The sequence below is a fragment of the Ruditapes philippinarum genome, unplaced genomic scaffold (genome assembly GCF_026571515.1).
Source record: "Ruditapes philippinarum isolate M1 unplaced genomic scaffold, ASM2657151v2 ctg624_1_1_1_1, whole genome shotgun sequence".
NCBI lineage: Eukaryota > Metazoa > Mollusca > Bivalvia > Venerida > Veneridae > Ruditapes > Ruditapes philippinarum.
In genome coordinates, this window is record NW_026859768.1 from 81,134 (window position 1) to 98,694 (window position 17,561).

The window sequence follows — 17,561 nt, forward strand, 5'->3', positions numbered from 1 at the left end:
GTTAAATGCTTTGTGTCTTTTATGCACCTCATGTTTTCCCTTTTATTTCTACAAACCTTTATCGAAAATATCTCCTTTGTGACGTCTATTAATACTTGCAATGAGAAGCGAAATATGTTACATCATCTTCAATATATATCAAGAACGCAACCGAATCTGAGACTTTCGCTAATCATTGATCAATGACCCGATATAGAAAAACAACTAATTAATAAAAAAAATACACACACACAACAAAACAGTAAGTCTTACTGATGATTTTATTTATATGAGACGCTGTGATTAATACAATTACATTGAGTGGTCATAACCGACAATGATGATTCGACTCCCAGTCATTGGATCATAAGCATCCTATTCAAAGAACTGCTGAACAGCTGGTCGTATTAATTTATCAATGACAAATTCTAATAAATCAAAACAAAATTACATTATCATTAAAATTTATTAGTGGAATAATTGCCTGACAGTCGACGATATCGAATTCATGAAAAAAATTGAAACATGCAAAGGAAAATAATAGTGCTGGGGAATAGACCAAGCCACTTTGTTATTGATTGTATAATCATTATTAAACCATCATTTATCACTGTTTTTCATTCACAAGTCATTGTTTATCATTCAGTTCATCATACATAAATCAACAAATCAATTTCAAGTTCGACTCGTACACAACAAGTCCAATGGCAGATTGAATGACCAATCGCCGAATTAATGATTACTGCTAGATCTAACTGTTGGGGTTCAATCACAAACAGTATTTAACACAATGTTTTATATCTTTCTTTAACTTAAATTGAATTATTTTTAGTTAATAAAACACTGCGTCGAAAAATTCTGCCATGGACAATCCTCAATTTTCTAATGTCGACTGTCGACGAACTGGAGTTAGTAAACAATTTCATTTGTGGTCGTAAGGTGCCACTCACAAGTAACTGCAAATATAAAGAAAACAAGAGCAGAAACAGATATATAGTATACATTGTATAAATTTTTAATTTTCTATTTGATAACTATGGGTAGGGTGGGCGGGTTCAACTTCGATTCACATAAAAAAGAGACTGGACCATGTGCTCCGGAATATATGACGTAGACGACTGATGACGTAAGCGCTAGCATTAACTGCGACCTTTCAACTAAAGGGGGGACATAATCTGAGCTGCGTGTAATATAAGACCTTACGACTTATCTCCCTTATAATGAAAGAATTGTCTAGATAAACTGCATTATCACATTAACACGGATAATGCTTATTATCAATGACAAATTCTAAATAAATCAAAACAAAATTACATTATCATTAAAATTTATTAGTGGAATAATTGCCTGACAGTCGACGATATCGAATTCATGAAAAAAATTGAAACATGCAAAGGAAAATAATAGTGCTGGGGAATAGACCAAGCCACTTTGTTATTGATTGTATAATCATTATTAAACCATCATTTATCACTGTTTTTCATTCACAAGTCATTGTTTATCATTCAGTTCATCATACATAAATCAACAAATCAATTTCAAGTTCGACTCGTACACAACAAGTCCAATGGCAGATTGAATGACCAATCGCCGAATTAATGATTACTGCTAGATCTAACTGTTGGGGTTCAATCACAAACAGTATTTAACACAATGTTTTATATCTTTCTTTAACTTAAATTGAATTATTTTTAGTTAATAAAACACTGCGTCGAAAAATTCTGCCAATGAGTACGCAGTGCTCACGCCAAATTTAATTTTTCGCCGCTGTCAGGCTTTTAGTTATTCAGTCAATTGGATATACGTTTGCATTATTAGTCAAAAATGTTTCAATAGCACCTTGAATTGTGTTTAAAAATATATCATTTCCAATATAAGACAAATGTACACCATCATCAGAAAATAATGCTGGCATTTTATCTTGAAAATCTGGATGTTTTATACACTTATGACCAAGCTGGGCTAGAAAATATATCAATGCTCTATTTATTCTTTTCCGATTTTCATCCATAGCTTTATTATTTTCGGAGTACCTCCAGACAAAACGAGGTAATATAGAGGACCAAACAATACAGGCCCTAGGCAAAATTCTCATTATCTGAGAAATAACTTCTTTAAAATGGTGTCTTAAAACACCACATGGTTCTAGACCTATATCATTGCCACCAAAGTGTAAAACAATAAAACTTGGTGGTGGCAAACAAAAAGACATTGAGGAAATAATATTGTAAAGTTGCCTATAATGTAAGCCCGGATGACCAGCCCAAAATACAGTAACACCGCGTCGCTGAAGACCAAGGTGACGTCCCATCGGCCTCGTTTTAGCATGTGCCTCTGCTCTCTTAATGATTGAAGACCCTACGATCCAAATATTTTGACAAGGCTGGCCAACGTTATCTAAAAATATTTTTTTTATGGAATTATCTTATCTAACCTAATGTATCTCTTATAAGCCCTGGATTTCGAAGACCACCTACCCATTTGCATTATAATATCGTCAGAGATATTTAATTGAGAAGCTGTGGTAGCCGCGCCAATACGAAATGAATGGCTTTTTATATTTGAGTCAATGTTGAGGAAATTTAAACATTTGCGAAGCATGAAACGGAACTGATATTTAGTCATTGGTTGCCCACTGAAATGGCAAAATAGAGGACCGTCTATTTGAGGGCGTAAAGTAATGTAATGGCGAAGTAGTATATAGGGACATATCTCAGGGTAATGTGATACACAAAATGTCAGTGTTACCGACGACCCAAACTGATCGGTTTTGGAAAATCTTATTGTTAAAAAACATTCGTTCTCCGAAAATCTAAGGTCTCCTAACTGAACGACTCTATTGGTGTCTGATTTCTTTGTGTCAACGGCTATTTCGCCTACCCGCAGAAAACCAAAAAATGCACAAACAAAGGCCGTTATGTACAATATTGATTCATAGTTTGAATATGCAACTTTCTGTAAAGCCATTGGGAAGCGAAGAAGCACCTGTAGCGTTATTGGAACACGCAAATCCTTTTTTGATCGGATGCGTCGCATTCCACATAACATCTTTTTTACTATAAATGATTGTGTATTATCCGGCATACCATTCATCTTTAAGAAAAACGAAATGCCGGATAAATAGGAGTTAACTGTAGCAAATGCGAACTTTTTGAGTGAGAGATAACCTATAAAATTAACCATATGATCCACCGGCGGGGGCCACACACCCGGTAGTTCATGCAAACAGCGAAAGTTCTTGAATGCATTTATAGCTTGGTTATAAATTTGTTTCGTTTTTTCCGAAACCGAGGAATTTAGTAGAACTGCTATTTCATCGGCAAGTACGTCATGAAGTCCCTCGGGATTGGTGTTGGGTGAACTTCCGCTTCCGGTGCTAACATTCGGAACGTCTTCCACTGCATTCGTGAAATTGAATCAACAATGTTATTGTTTACACCACTGATATGTACTGCATTTAATTGGAAATCAAATTTCAGAGACCATAACACTATTTGTCTAACAAGTGCCATTACTCTATTAGATTTCGAAGATTTTGAATTAAGTATATGTACTACTGCCATATTGTCGCAGCTAAACTGAATACGCATAGATCGAAAATGTTCGGACCATAAAAAACAAGCCAATGGTATTGGTATTATTTCCAAAAAGGTAATATCTTTAAGAATATCTGTATCTTTCCATTGTTGAGGCCATTGCATAAAAGCCCAACGACCATTAAAATAAATACCACAGCCCAAATTTGACTGCCCTGCGCTGTCAGTAAACAACTGTATATCTGAATTCGATTTCCATTCAGTGTCTAACATTACCGAAGTGACATTATAATTAGTCAAGAAAGTTTTCCACATATTTAAATCGCTTTTTAGACCATTTGACAAGCGGATTTTTGTGATACGGCTTTTTTGCTTGCGACATAGCTGAGTAAAGCCGGCGGATAAATGCACGTGCTGAGGGCATTGCTTTTGCGCAAAAGGCCAATGAACCAGTCAATGATTGTAATTGTTGCAACGTTATTTTTCGTAATAACAATGCATCATTAATTTGATGTAATAAATTTATAACTTTGTCCCGAGGTACGCGTATTTCCATTGAAATTGAATCAAGCTCTAAACCAAGGTAAAGTAAGCATGTCACGGGGCCGGCAGTTTTATCACAAGCGATTGGTACACCAAATTCAGTACACATTGCTTCGAACTGTAACATGCTCAATTTACATATATCAGAATTTGCAACAGACATGAAAATAAAATCATCAAGATAATGATCTATATCATTGTAACCACTTCGGCGTTTGATTTCCCAATTTAGAAAAGATGAAAATTTTTCGAAAGTAGAACAGCTAATAGAACAGCCCATTGGCATGCATTTGTCAATATAATATTGACCATCCAGCATGATTCCTAACAGGTCAAAATCTCCAGGATAGCATGGTAAAATTCTGAAAGCATTTTTCAAATCCATTTTTCCCATTAATGTACCTTTACCTAGCCTTTTTATCATTTTTACAGCATTATCAAAATCCGAATATTTGACAGATGTTAACATTGGGTCAATATAATCATTAACACTATCGCTTGCGGGATGTGACATGTGTGTAATTAACCTAAATCCGCCGGATTTCTTTGGAACTAGCCCGATCGGGGAACATCTAAGATTTGATATAGGTCTTGTGGCGTAGGGGCCCGACATACGCCCAGCATCTATCTCGTCATAAATTTTTTGTTTTGCAATGTCAATATTATCAATGACTGACTTTAAATTTTTGCTGTCCCTATAAATTCTTGGACCTGCATAACCAAGAGGGAAACCATGCTGAAAACCGTGAATTAGAAATTTTGCATCATTTGCGTTTGTATATATTTCGAGAAATGGTGAAATTTTATCCATTATTATTGGCGTTTTACCTTTGGCCCATAAATTGGGGTCGAAAGGCAGACTGAGAATATGACGGGGAAATTGGTCTAAAACCCCTAGGCCTTTGGAATGTATTTACATGCCGGGTTTGAAACACATTATTTGTTCCGCTAGGCGGCACATTTGTGCTGCCAAGCGGAACAAAGCGCGGTCGAGGAACAAATTGTGCCCCTGACGCACTGCTATTAAATCTCATCGACTTCTGAGCGTTTACACAAGTATTGGATGGATGAGGTAATTTGCATACAATACAGGTGTGCCTATACTGACAAAACATCTTATAACATCCGCCTTTGAAATTGTAATCATAACAAGCACCTGCAGAGGCATTTCTGTTTACCTCGTCACTAGTGGAAGGGTTATCGCCTAGCAATCCGCATGTAAGCCACAAATGACCATCAATATTGGACCACAGACGACTAGAGTTAATAGACATGCGAAGGCGAAATTGAATATCATATTGGTAACACTTCTGGAATTTATTAGATGCGGAAGCACCTCGAACAATTGCCATGTATTTCAAAAGTTCCGCTGCTCTTAATGGGTGTTTTTTAATGTAAACTAAAATGAAGTTTACAAAAGCATCAGTCCAAGAATCAATATTATCAATTTGTTTTAGTTTTTTATTAGATTTCAATACAAACTTATTATTTATGAAAGAAATTTGCATGTCATCTTGTGAACTGGGCATATGGAAATTTTTGTGCAACAATTGTGCAAGATCGACATACTGATTATTCCATATTTTTTCCTGTAACGCATCTGAAATATGAATATCCAGGTCATGAGTAGGTATTACCAAAATAGGGTCACACTCACCTTGGATATTGGAGGTTTCAGAAGGAGACAGCCTTTGAGAAACCATTGGAAACCCAATCACGTGATGCTCTTGCTGAAGCTCAGGAGCGGGGTTGCCAGCTACCTGACAGCCTGTGGGTAAATTGCCATCACCATGCTCAGTATCGGTAGGAACATGTGCTTCCACATTGACAGCCACATTTTGTTCAGCTGTTGGTGTTGCTTTGCAAGTTTGTTTTCTTGGCCGCGCCGATTGACCTCTTGCCAATGACCTTGAGGAATGGCGTGGAAACGAAACGGGGTTTCCCTGTCTGTTAGATTTCGCCTTTGCCTTAGGCATCCTAGGAAATATAATTTAATAGTGAAAACAGTGTTTAATGATAAATTCACTGATATAAAGAGTAGAACTTTGTTTCACTTTATACAGTTACTGGTCTATCCGATGTCACCGTCTCCCACGGCCACACCTCGTGGTATGATTATATAATTTATTTACTATACTATATTTATCCGGATATTATAAATCAAATATCAATTTTGTACATGAAATTCAACTATTTAATAATTGTGACAAATTAACTTATCTGATAAAGCTGTTGTTTGGTAAATATTCCTCCTTTTTGGATACGATTCAACTTCGATTCACATAAAAAAGAGACTGGACCATGTGCTCCGGAATATATGACGTAGACGACTGATGACGTAAGCGCTAGCATTAACTGTGACCTTTCAACTAAAGTCCGGAATATATGACGTAGACGACTGATGACGTAAGCGCTAGCATTAACTGCGACCTTTCAACTAAAGGGGGGACATAATCTGAGCTGCGTGTAATAAGACCTTACGACTTATCTCCCTTATAATGAAAGAATTGTCTAGATAAACTGCATTATCACATTAACACGGATAATGCTTAATATGCTGTTTCACACTACTGTTAAATGACAGTATTTAGCGGGACCAGTTCATAAAATGTGGATCATTTCTAGAGTGAGCAACTTCAGTCAATAATCTTTTCGTTGAAAATCATCTATCACGACATTACCTTAAAATCAGTTCGGTCTCGTTGTCGTATATGTGTTATAAACGGACCTTTCTGAAACAATACTGTATAGGAATTATAATTTGTTGGTTCATACATTCGTGTTTTTTAGAATATTGAATATCGTGGTTTACAATTTTCAAGTTTTCGCAATCAAAAATTAAAAAAAAATACAAATTTGATTTTTAGTAGACGCCATGTACATGCTTGACATAAATTGCTCGTACATTTAACATTTAGCAGAAAATAATGTTCAGATTTTTTAGACCTTTTTGTATAGGATCTCTTGCACTACCTAAAATATATTTTTCAGGCGTATTAGGGTTAAAATCAATGTACAGTACACACTTTGACAAAGACTTGGTGATTATCTTAGGGTCCAAGGATTTCATGATTGCCATGACTCTTGTCTCATATTCCATGATACAGCATCATGATGTCTTTTTGCGCTTCCTCGGAATATGCTCCTTTATTCCCAGTTCCATACCACATCGCTGATTTATCCTCATCACTATCCTCAAACATGTCAAAATCACATATTGTATCGAATGAAAATTTCTAGAGACTTTCCTGAAATGATTTTTTGATACGTATTGTCTTGTTATTAGTTACAGGTAGAATAAACCAACGATTGAGCTTATCCAAATAATGAAACAAATTAGATAATCATAATATTTTTCTTCATCTCATTTGTCCTGAAATTAAAACATACATAATAACTGAAATATACTGTGTGTGCACCAATTTAGAATACTTTCAACCACCATCAATACACACATTGATTAAATAATTCTTACAGGAGATAATCATGTATTAGGCAAAGTTAATCCAGCTTCACAAAACTAAATCTTCCTTTGATTGTAAAATAGCGTTTGGATTTAATAAAGCTGCAAAAGTTAGCATACCAAATAAGCTGATTTTATCATTAAAAAGAAGAAACACATTGTTATTCACAGCGCATTTATATTTTACAATCTTTCTGGAGGAAAATAAAATCTTCTGCTTACACATGACACATAGGTTAACAGTAAATTCTATTTATTCTGTCAGCAATTTTGGGTACGTTTATGGTCTTATTGGGTACTTTTTAACAAAGGAAGTACCCAATAAATGTCCTCTGGTGGGGACACCAGTCCGTCAAGTCGGATCCCCGTTTGCACAAACTGTGTATCAAGAGGAACTGAAAATATCTTAATAATGTATTTTTTTCAATGACAATTTGTTGTTACTTCAAATTTATCAAATATTTTGTCCATGAAACTAAGGATAGAGGAATGTGAAGACGATGTTAATAAAATTGTCATTTTTAGTCCCTTACTGCTTACTGGTGACTACCAAAGGGGCAAACAGGTTTGCCTTTTATCTGTTTGTTAATCCGTTTGTCTTTCCGTCCCTAAAACTGTATCCTGAGATCATATAAAGTTCTTGAAAAATTTCTACCAAATTGCTTTATTATAACAACAGTTTTAAATAATTGAAAACGTCAAAATTTGATCTTTTGATTATCTGTTGTATACATGTAATATCCTTATCGACAGGGAAATATGACACATTACGATGATACAGACAAACTCGAAAAGTTCATTCACAATGGCATAATTGGAAGGCCGAGACCCTTCAGAATGTTGCTGACATACTACTAGTAGGGTTTTCACAGGTTGGTGGTTTTTTATTGATTGCAATTATTTGACAAATGTTGAAATAGGTGCTACAAAAGTGTAATTTACTTTGCAAATGAACATTTTACTTGTAACATATATCAAAAATACACACCTGATAACAGTAATATACATAGCAGATTTCTTTCAACTTGTATGCACGTCCAATGCCACAGACAGGTACTTCTAATACTCAGTTGTAATAAAATACAAATAAAACGAATTTTATTACTCTTAAGCTGTATGTACCAAAGTTGAAAGTAATTAGAGAGATATGAACAGATACCGAAACAAAAAATGAAACTATGCAGAGGTATTTAAAATAAATAGCCCCGAATTAAAAATAGAAATAAATAAATAAATAAATTAAAAAACAACAAAAACGGATTCTGCACTCTCAGTGCCTAAAAGGGCGGATGGACCCTTATTAAACCTAAACATGTATGCAAGCGCGCACGCGCTCACGCACGCGAAACAAACAGTCAATACATAAAAAATGAGTATGACGTTCACTTGCACCGACAAATCATAGTTTTAATTTAAGGTAGACCATGACTAATGGGCACTAGAGGAACAACATAGGACAGTTATATGCTCACCTGTCTGCAAAATTTAAATAAAATTTACCATGTGGTTTATGAGTTATGGATATATTTCTGAACTAAAACTTTGCTATTAGAAGTTTTGTTTTCTCAGAAATCAGGAAACTCTAAATAATCTATAATATCATCGTTATAAAAATTGTTTATCTATTGCTCATTGTTAAGAAACAAAAAAAACATTCAGGTAACAAGTTACACGAGCAAAGTGATTGTTTCTAAACATGTATAAAATGTTATCCTACCCCACCCACTTTAAACACTTATTTGACCTTTTCCCTACATAAAAAGCCTTTTTCAAAATATCCCTACAATTTTCCACAATGAGGGACTGTTTTCAAAGTTTGCCTTAATTTTCTTAAAAGTATATTGGTTGATCATGCGAAATATAAAATACCTTTACCGTATAGTCTTTATTTTATTAAACTTTGAAAATATGTGGTATCATATTTGCTATTAAATTTGGCATTTTTGAACAAATAAATACCTACAATAATTATATAACTAAAATCAAATACTTTTTTCTTCCATGAGGGATCTGAGAGATATAATAATAATAAAGAGGAAAGAAGATAGAAAAAGAAAGTTTCCCCTCCTGGGGTTTGAACCCACGCCCCTCAATTTCAATGCAGTTGACAAGTGATCCCAGCCTATTTGAATACTCTTCAAAGTGGAGATAATGCAGTAGCAATGGTTTACCTTAAATACTATGCCGCAAAGTTTTTATCAATCAACTTGCGAACTTCAATACATTGACCCCTCACCGAAAAGAGTTTGATTTCCGCTAGGACTTTTGGATTTTTTTCATATATGGAAGCTTTCAAGCTAGCCATGTACAATGTTATGATCAAAAGTTCCACTCCGGTGTCCGCTTGCACATGAAAATATGCACGAAGGGGTGCCAAACCCCCGTTTTTTATAAGGATCAAGTATAAAATAAAAAGAATGAATAGTCACAGATTTGACATAAAGAATTTCAGTGACCCTGTGTATGCCAGTGGTGTTGCAACACATTTCAACACTACAGACCACAGTGTAGAAGACTTCAGCTTTTTACCTATTGACATTGTTGACAATGACATGGACAGACTCGTCCGTGAAACATCTTGGATTCACAGACTTGATACTGTGTTTCCTTCTGGCATGAACACCAGTCTATTGTTCAAATTGTAAATTTTAGTTGGCAATTTTAAGTATATAGCAACTGTTTTAAACTTTCTCCATGCATTTTTAATGTTTTGTCTTATTATTATTTTACACTTTTCTTCATTATTTTTACTTATTTATATCATTTTTTTTCATAAAAAATTGCATTATTGTATGCAAAGTGTCTATTCTTGTACTTTTTGCTGTTTTTTATTACCTCCCTTTATTTTTGAAAAAATAATTTTTCCCCCTTCTATTTTATGATTTTATTTTACAAATTAGTTTTACAAATTCTCTTATTCATTTATTCTTTTTATTTATTATTATTATTATTGGTGGTGTTATTATTATTATTATTATTTGTGTTATTGATGATGATGATGATGATGATGATGATTATATGTAATGGATAATGTTGTTGTTATTATATTATTATTATTATCTTTTTTATTATTCTAGATAACTTGCTGGCTAATTAAAGTAATGCTTTCTCGCTAATTCCCAGTGAATGTGTATAATTATATAAAATTATATGATATATTTTGACATATAGGTATGTTGGGTTTTATCATTTTTCTCTGCTTTATATTGTAGAAATATAGTTCTATTATTAATACCCGCTGTATCTTTTTGATCCATATCTATTTGTTAATTACTTTACATTCACGTTTTTGCGCAATTTTGTCACGTTGACGTTGGCGTCCTAACGGACGTGACGTCATATATTTTGTACGTTATTCTGATGAAGACAACAGTCGAAACTAGTAAAGATTTTTTTTTTTAAAAATATGTGTTGTTTTGGTGTATTTTAACTGTATAAAAATTACAAAATTCACCAGTAGTACATGTATATTATGTTTATAAGATTTGAAAATTATAACGACTTAACAAAAAAAAAAATACACGTTTAATAGTTGATCGAAGTTATTGTTTAATCCTCAGTTATATTTACTTTTTAAAACACCTCAATTATGACCACTTTGGGGACTGGACCAAAGTTGTCTTAATTGCGGGGTGGTCCTAATTGTGGATATTCTTATCATTGCTTACATACTTTATGACTATGCTCTATTTAAGTCATTTTGTATGACAAACAATATATGTATCTTAACCTACATTAAAATACAATATATGTTATAATATTTAATCAGATGAGAGCAAAACATTTTTCTGAAGAAATTTAATAGGTCTGATTTCAATATTAACTATTATATAATGTACATATTTCACCTATTATATAAGAAATCAATTCTTCACAAAATAAATAAGCTGAAAGCAACATTGAACCACAGTAACTCTAAAATTTACTTTCATACCTTATTTCATACAATAACCTTATTAAAACAGTTTTTGACACCTTGTTATATCAAGTGTCATGCCTAAGAGCATTCAAGCAGATAATAACAACAAATATGTGATCTTGGTAGGTGTTGACTATAAAACAGTGGTCTCAATAGAAAATAAATGATAAATCAAAGAATTGGGACTGAATCTGGTGGTCTTAAATGTGGATAACCGGGGTGGTCTTAATTCTGGAGCATGTAACTATTGACATAAAGAACAGAAAATTCCGTTCTTTAAAAAATGGTCCTAATAGCGGAATGGTCTTAAACCTGAGTTGGTCTTTAGTAGGAATTCTACTGTATTTGCATAATTATTCATCAATATTAACCCTAAATTAATTTGTTTCTTTGCAAATCAGCATTTTATAACAGTTGTTTATGCACCAAAATCATTTTAATGACATATGATCTATAAAGCAATAAAACAAGATCAGAATCACCTGATACTGATTCTGATATTTCCTCCTCTATCTGGAAACCTGAAATTAAATCTCCATGTTACAAGAGCCCATCAAAATAAATAAATAAATAAATAAATAAATAAATAAATAAATAAATAAATAAATAAATAAATAATATATCTTCTGTAGTGATAGACCGTGGAATCATTAATTCCCTTTGTATTTCTAACCATTTATTTTTTGTACAATCTTCATTCAAGAAATACGAAAAATCATACACAAATATTTGACTACTTGCGCTGTCTGTTCCATATTTTGTTGAAAATTATAATTTTAAAAACCAAATAAAAACGTATTCATTTAATTTATAAATACACCTTTTTCGTTTTTCTGAAACCTGTGCAGAATCGTTCACAATGGGGAATATCAGATATAAAAATATAAGAAAGTTTAAACCACTTTGCCAGATTTTATATATTTTATTTGATTTCTAAAACATACATTTCTTTATCAGACAGGCTGATACTCTCAGCGGGAAAAGAATCTTTTAAGGGGTTCTCTCACTGTCCATTGGTTAAATTTAGATTACCAATAATTAAACATTATTTCTGGAGAGGTGGACTGACATATTTGTCAATCACAGTAAGTAAATTCAATTATAATTAAACATTATTTCTGGTGATGTGCAACTAAACATTCTCACTCATGTCTGAAAACGCTTGTTAAATAACTCACATATTTTCCAATTAAGTCAGTGAATTTAATTGTCTATATTTTTAAAAGACTTAAGCTGGTTACAGATGTTAATATATAATTCAATTCAATATTTATTGTATTAAACATTATATACATAGTTATAGCAATTAATGAATGAAATTCAATGGAGAGGTATGAATCATATTTTCTGAATGAATGAAAAGTTTATATAGACTCTTAGCAAAATAGCTTAATATGTATATTTACATATGTTTTGCACAATTTTCGGTTAGTTCACTGAATAAATTTGAAAAATTTTGTATAGTATAGTTGTAACATTTTAAATTCTCTAAATTTTGGACAGATGAGTGTGATATTCAAAACTTAGTATAAGATATTTTTGGTATAGTCTTACTGTCTTCGTAATGACACATGTTCGCGATATATTATCCAATGTTGTATCTATGTTCTTGTTAATGAACCTTTGAACTCACAGTGTTTATTGACAAGTCTTTTAAGCCTTATATATTTACGTAAGAATTATTGACAACCAGTGATGGCAATTCTTCCCTGCTAAATGTCATGCTAATTATCACAATCCCTGTAATGGAAAGGAAAGAATAGTGTTTTGAATTTGAATGTGTCATTTGCGTCAAAAATTGTATTAAGGACGATGATTTTCTTAATTTTGTTGTTAACTTTGACATTATTTTTCTATGCGAAACTTGGCAAAAAGATAATGAGATATACCAAATAGATGAATTTGAATGTGTGACAGTACCAAGGCCTGAAAGTTTGAAGTCAAAAAGGGGTCATGGAGGAATTTGTCTTTTTTACCGAAAACAATTTAAAGAGGGTATCTCAGTGATAGAAACAGATACTAGTGGAGTTATGTGGATTAAACTATGTAAAATGTTCTTTAAATTACAAACTGATATTTATTTATGCTGCTTGTACATACCACCTAGTAATTCCATATATTATACTTTACATGAAGAGGGTTATTTTGAAGTCTTAGAAAAAGGTATTCGTAAATACTCTCAAATAGGTCAAATAGCCGTAATAGGTGATTTAAACTCTAGATGTGGTAGTAAATTAGACTACGTTCAAAGTAGTTCATATTTTGATAAATTTATTTCAACTATTGAACACAGTGATGATTGTGATAACAATCCTAACATTCCCCATAGATTTTCTATGGATACAGTTATCAATACACACGGGAACAGATTATTAGAATTATGTCAAAGTAGCAATATATGTATTATAAATGGTAGGGTCGGTGACGATGCCGGTATTGGTAGTTACACGAACCTTTCACCGAACGGCAATAGCCTGATTGATTATGCATTATGCTCGCACGAGTTGTTCCCCCTTGTTTCAAACTTTATAGTTCACGATTTATACTCTATATCGACACATTGTCCTATTGAAATAGATATAACTGCAAATCCTTGTACAAATTTATGTTCTTGTAATAATAGTTGTTTTTATGATAAAATCGTATGGGATGAAAATAAAACTGATTGTTATAGATCAGCTATTTTATCAGAATTATGTAATATAGATAATATTGTAAGCAATATTGTATCGCAGGAAATCGGTGTTAATGATGGTGTATTTCAAATATCAAATATTCTTTACGACAAAGCATTTAATATTTTTGGTAAGAAGTGTTCAATTGAAAAAAATAAGAAACATGAAAATAAAAGAAAATATAAAAGTCCCTGGTTTAACAATGACTGCGAGGTGGCACGGCGGGAGTTTAGAATAGCCACGGATTTATATTACAAGGATCGGACACTTTCGTTTAGCTTAAAGTCCCGTCGCGCGCATGCGCGGAATCGGATAAAGGTGGACAGAATGAGATGGCGGAACGCGCGGAGTATGAAATATGACAGATTTTCACCGGAGTATGTGGTGTTATTGCAGCTTTGTGAAAAATTATACACATATGAATGTAATGATGCAGTATTATTTTGTGTCGCTAAAGTATTAATATATGAAAATATGCTGATAGAACGCTGCAACGCTTAGTTAAAAAGTACCTAATTTAAAAAATATTCGCCTATTGTTTAGGCATACTCTCTACACTTCGCCGCCCTTTTACTTCAAGCACGAATTATTACCGCGATTCAGAATAAGATAATTATTTTTTACATGGTTTAATGATGGCATTGCAAAAAAATGTTTCTTGATTGCTAAAAAACTTTTAAAGAAATTCATGTTTGAAATGTGTCTTTATTTCTGTGAATTATTTCCAAATGATTTGTACATTTTTTATTTGATTACCTGTATATTAGTATAAATATAGTAAATATTCTACTAATAAGTGTATTAAATATATTTTCAGACCATTCTAGACAAGCATTCCTATAGATGAATTCATTAGACTGGCAAGGAAGAAACTTTTATTGGCATAGAGAACAGCTGTTATTTTTTATTTTGAAACATATTTTTTTCATGGTTATCCTTAACAATTCACGTCATATGATTTATTTATCACATGTTTATTTTTACTTTTTTTTCAGAGAAAGGACTATACAAATTTAGTTGTATATTTTCAATTTCATTTATAAATGTTAATAAAGAAAATAGATTTACATTGTATTTATATATATCCTCTTCAGAATCATTTTCTTACCACATAAATGCCATGGACTGTAGTTAAAGACCGCGCATATACAAAATATACATTCAAATTCTATTTGTTTTTGAAGATTGAGTGTTGCAATTATCACATGTAACCTGGTAATGAAAGTTTGGAAATAAAGTTTTTTAATTATCACTTACCCCCTTCAAAAGTAATTAAACTTGAAAGAAATTTAAGCGATGTTTAAAAAATAATCAACAGTTACTTTTAGTTCGCAAAATACTGACTCAAACTGTAAAGATTTTTATTGTTTTTCTAGCGTTACATTAAAAAGTATCATAAATATCTTTCTACAGGCATTCAAATAAAAAGAATAATTAAAATATACGGATTTAAAATATACGAGTGACATTAAAAAGGCCGGAATCGAGACAGCCACACGAGAGAACTTTACTGTTACGATGATTGTCTACTTTACTGCACCGACATTTGAAAACAGATTTACAAAAAATAATAATGATATAAATGATGAATGAAATTTAAATATTCTATGAATATGGCAATATTGACAATCTCGGCAATATTTTGTACTAAAAAAATGAATAAATTTTCTTCACATGTAAAGGCCGCAATACATTACCCGTAAAACAATTGTGCGTTAATAAATTTGACTACTTAACCCAATAAATCTTAAATATTGCATCTTTGATCATCTGTGAATAACTTACATCGGCTTCTTTTTTATTTTGAAACTGAAAGTATTATGGTACCGTAATAATAAATTTCAAATACCTGCTTTTTATATAAAAAATGTAAATTTACCGCGGATTTCATCCGTGGAATAGCTAATCGATATTATAGGAAAAACAAATCTTCTGAAAACACAATGTTATTAAAAACTAAACGCAATTATTATAAAATTTCAAAAAAGAAAGCACGTGCAAAATACAATATAAATCAAAAGCAAAATCTACAATATTTAGCAAAACATCAACCAAAAAAATTTTGGAAAGAAATACGTAAAATAAAAAATAAAAAATCAACAGCGAGTGACATTAGCAAAGAGGAATTTTTTGAACATTTTAAAACCCTTTTTTCAGTAGACAATGTATTTAGCAATGATGAAACAGAGAATAATTTGGCTGAGGCTTGTTTAGAAGAGAATGTTATTTTACAATTAGATATAGAGTTTACTATCTCAGAAACTGAAAAAGCAATTTCATCATTAAAGTGCGGGAAAAGCGGAGGTGTTGATAATTTAATAAGTGAGATTTTTTTAGAGTGTAAAGATATAATTACACCAACCCTTTGTAAATTGTTCAATTATATGTATATAAATTGTGTTTATCCTGAAACCTGGACAAAAGGAATTATTGTTCCCGTGCCTAAAAAGGGAATCTCTAGTGATGTAAATAATTATAGAGGCATTACTTTAACTAGTGTTTTTTCAAAAATATTTTCAATTATGTTAGATTCTCGCCTACGAGGGTGGGCAGAAAGTAATAATTTGCTGTCCGACTATCAATTTGGTTTTCGTAAAGATAAAAGCACTATAGACTGTATTTTTGCTCTTAAGTCTTAACTCAATTATAAATAAAGTAATAAAAAATGAAAATAAAACATTATACTGTGCATTTATTGATTTTCGTAAAGCTTTTGATGTTGTTTATAGGAATGGTATATGGTTAAAACTAATAAAACACGGAGCGTCTTCTAGAATTGTAAATATGTTAAAAGTCATGTATGAAAATGTTAAAACATGTGTAAGAGTAAATGGCTCCTTAAGTGAATTTTTCGATTGTAACACAGGCGTTAAACAAGGAGAACCATTATCTCCTCTGTTGTTTATATTTTTTATTAATAATATGTATGACTTTTTATACGATGACAATATAGATTTTTTCTCTATTGAAGATTTAAAATTATTTCTTTTATTGTTTGCTGATGATACTGTGTTGTTCTCATATACAAAAGAAGGATTACAAATATTATTAGACAAACTACATTTATATTGTCAAAACTGGGGAATAACTGTTAACCCCGACAAGTCAGTTGTAATGATATGTAAAAAGGGCAATAGGCCTTCAAATGATGTTTTTCTTTACGATAATAAAAATTCTTAATATTGTTAAGAACTTTGTATACTTGGGTGTAACAATTTCCTCAAACGGTAGCTTTAATCAAGCACAAAAATGTTTATCTGAGCAAGCCTACAAGGCTTTATATGCACTCAACTCGCTTTTTGATAACTTGTCATTGAATGTTTCTGAAAAAATTAAACTGTTTGATTCTATGATAATGCCTATTCTTAACAATGGGTCTGAAATATGGGGCTTTCATAATTCACCAGATATTGAGCGAGTTCATAAAAAGTTTATGAAGCAAGTTT

The 17,561-nt window shown here is 32.1% G+C and overlaps 1 protein-coding gene across 2 annotated transcripts; it reads right to left on the reverse strand.

Annotated features, from left to right (window-relative positions):
- Nucleotides 1-431: 431 nt before the first annotated feature.
- LOC132757867 (uncharacterized) lies at nt 432-6,608 on the reverse strand. Of its 2 annotated transcripts, none has more exons than XM_060749316.1 (2): nt 5,716-6,608; nt 432-935 (listed from the first exon to the last, which is right to left on the reverse strand). In XM_060749316.1, the coding sequence occupies exons 1-2, from the start codon at nt 6,032-6,034 to the stop codon at nt 889-891; spliced, it is 366 nt and encodes a 121-aa protein (XP_060605299.1). In that variant the 5' UTR covers nt 6,035-6,608; the 3' UTR covers nt 432-888. The 2 variants fall into 2 exon arrangements, with proteins under 2 accessions (XP_060605299.1, XP_060605298.1); XM_060749315.1 differs by lacking the exon at nt 432-935 and adding an exon at nt 1,295-2,376.
- Nucleotides 6,609-17,561: the final 10,953 nt, after the last annotated feature.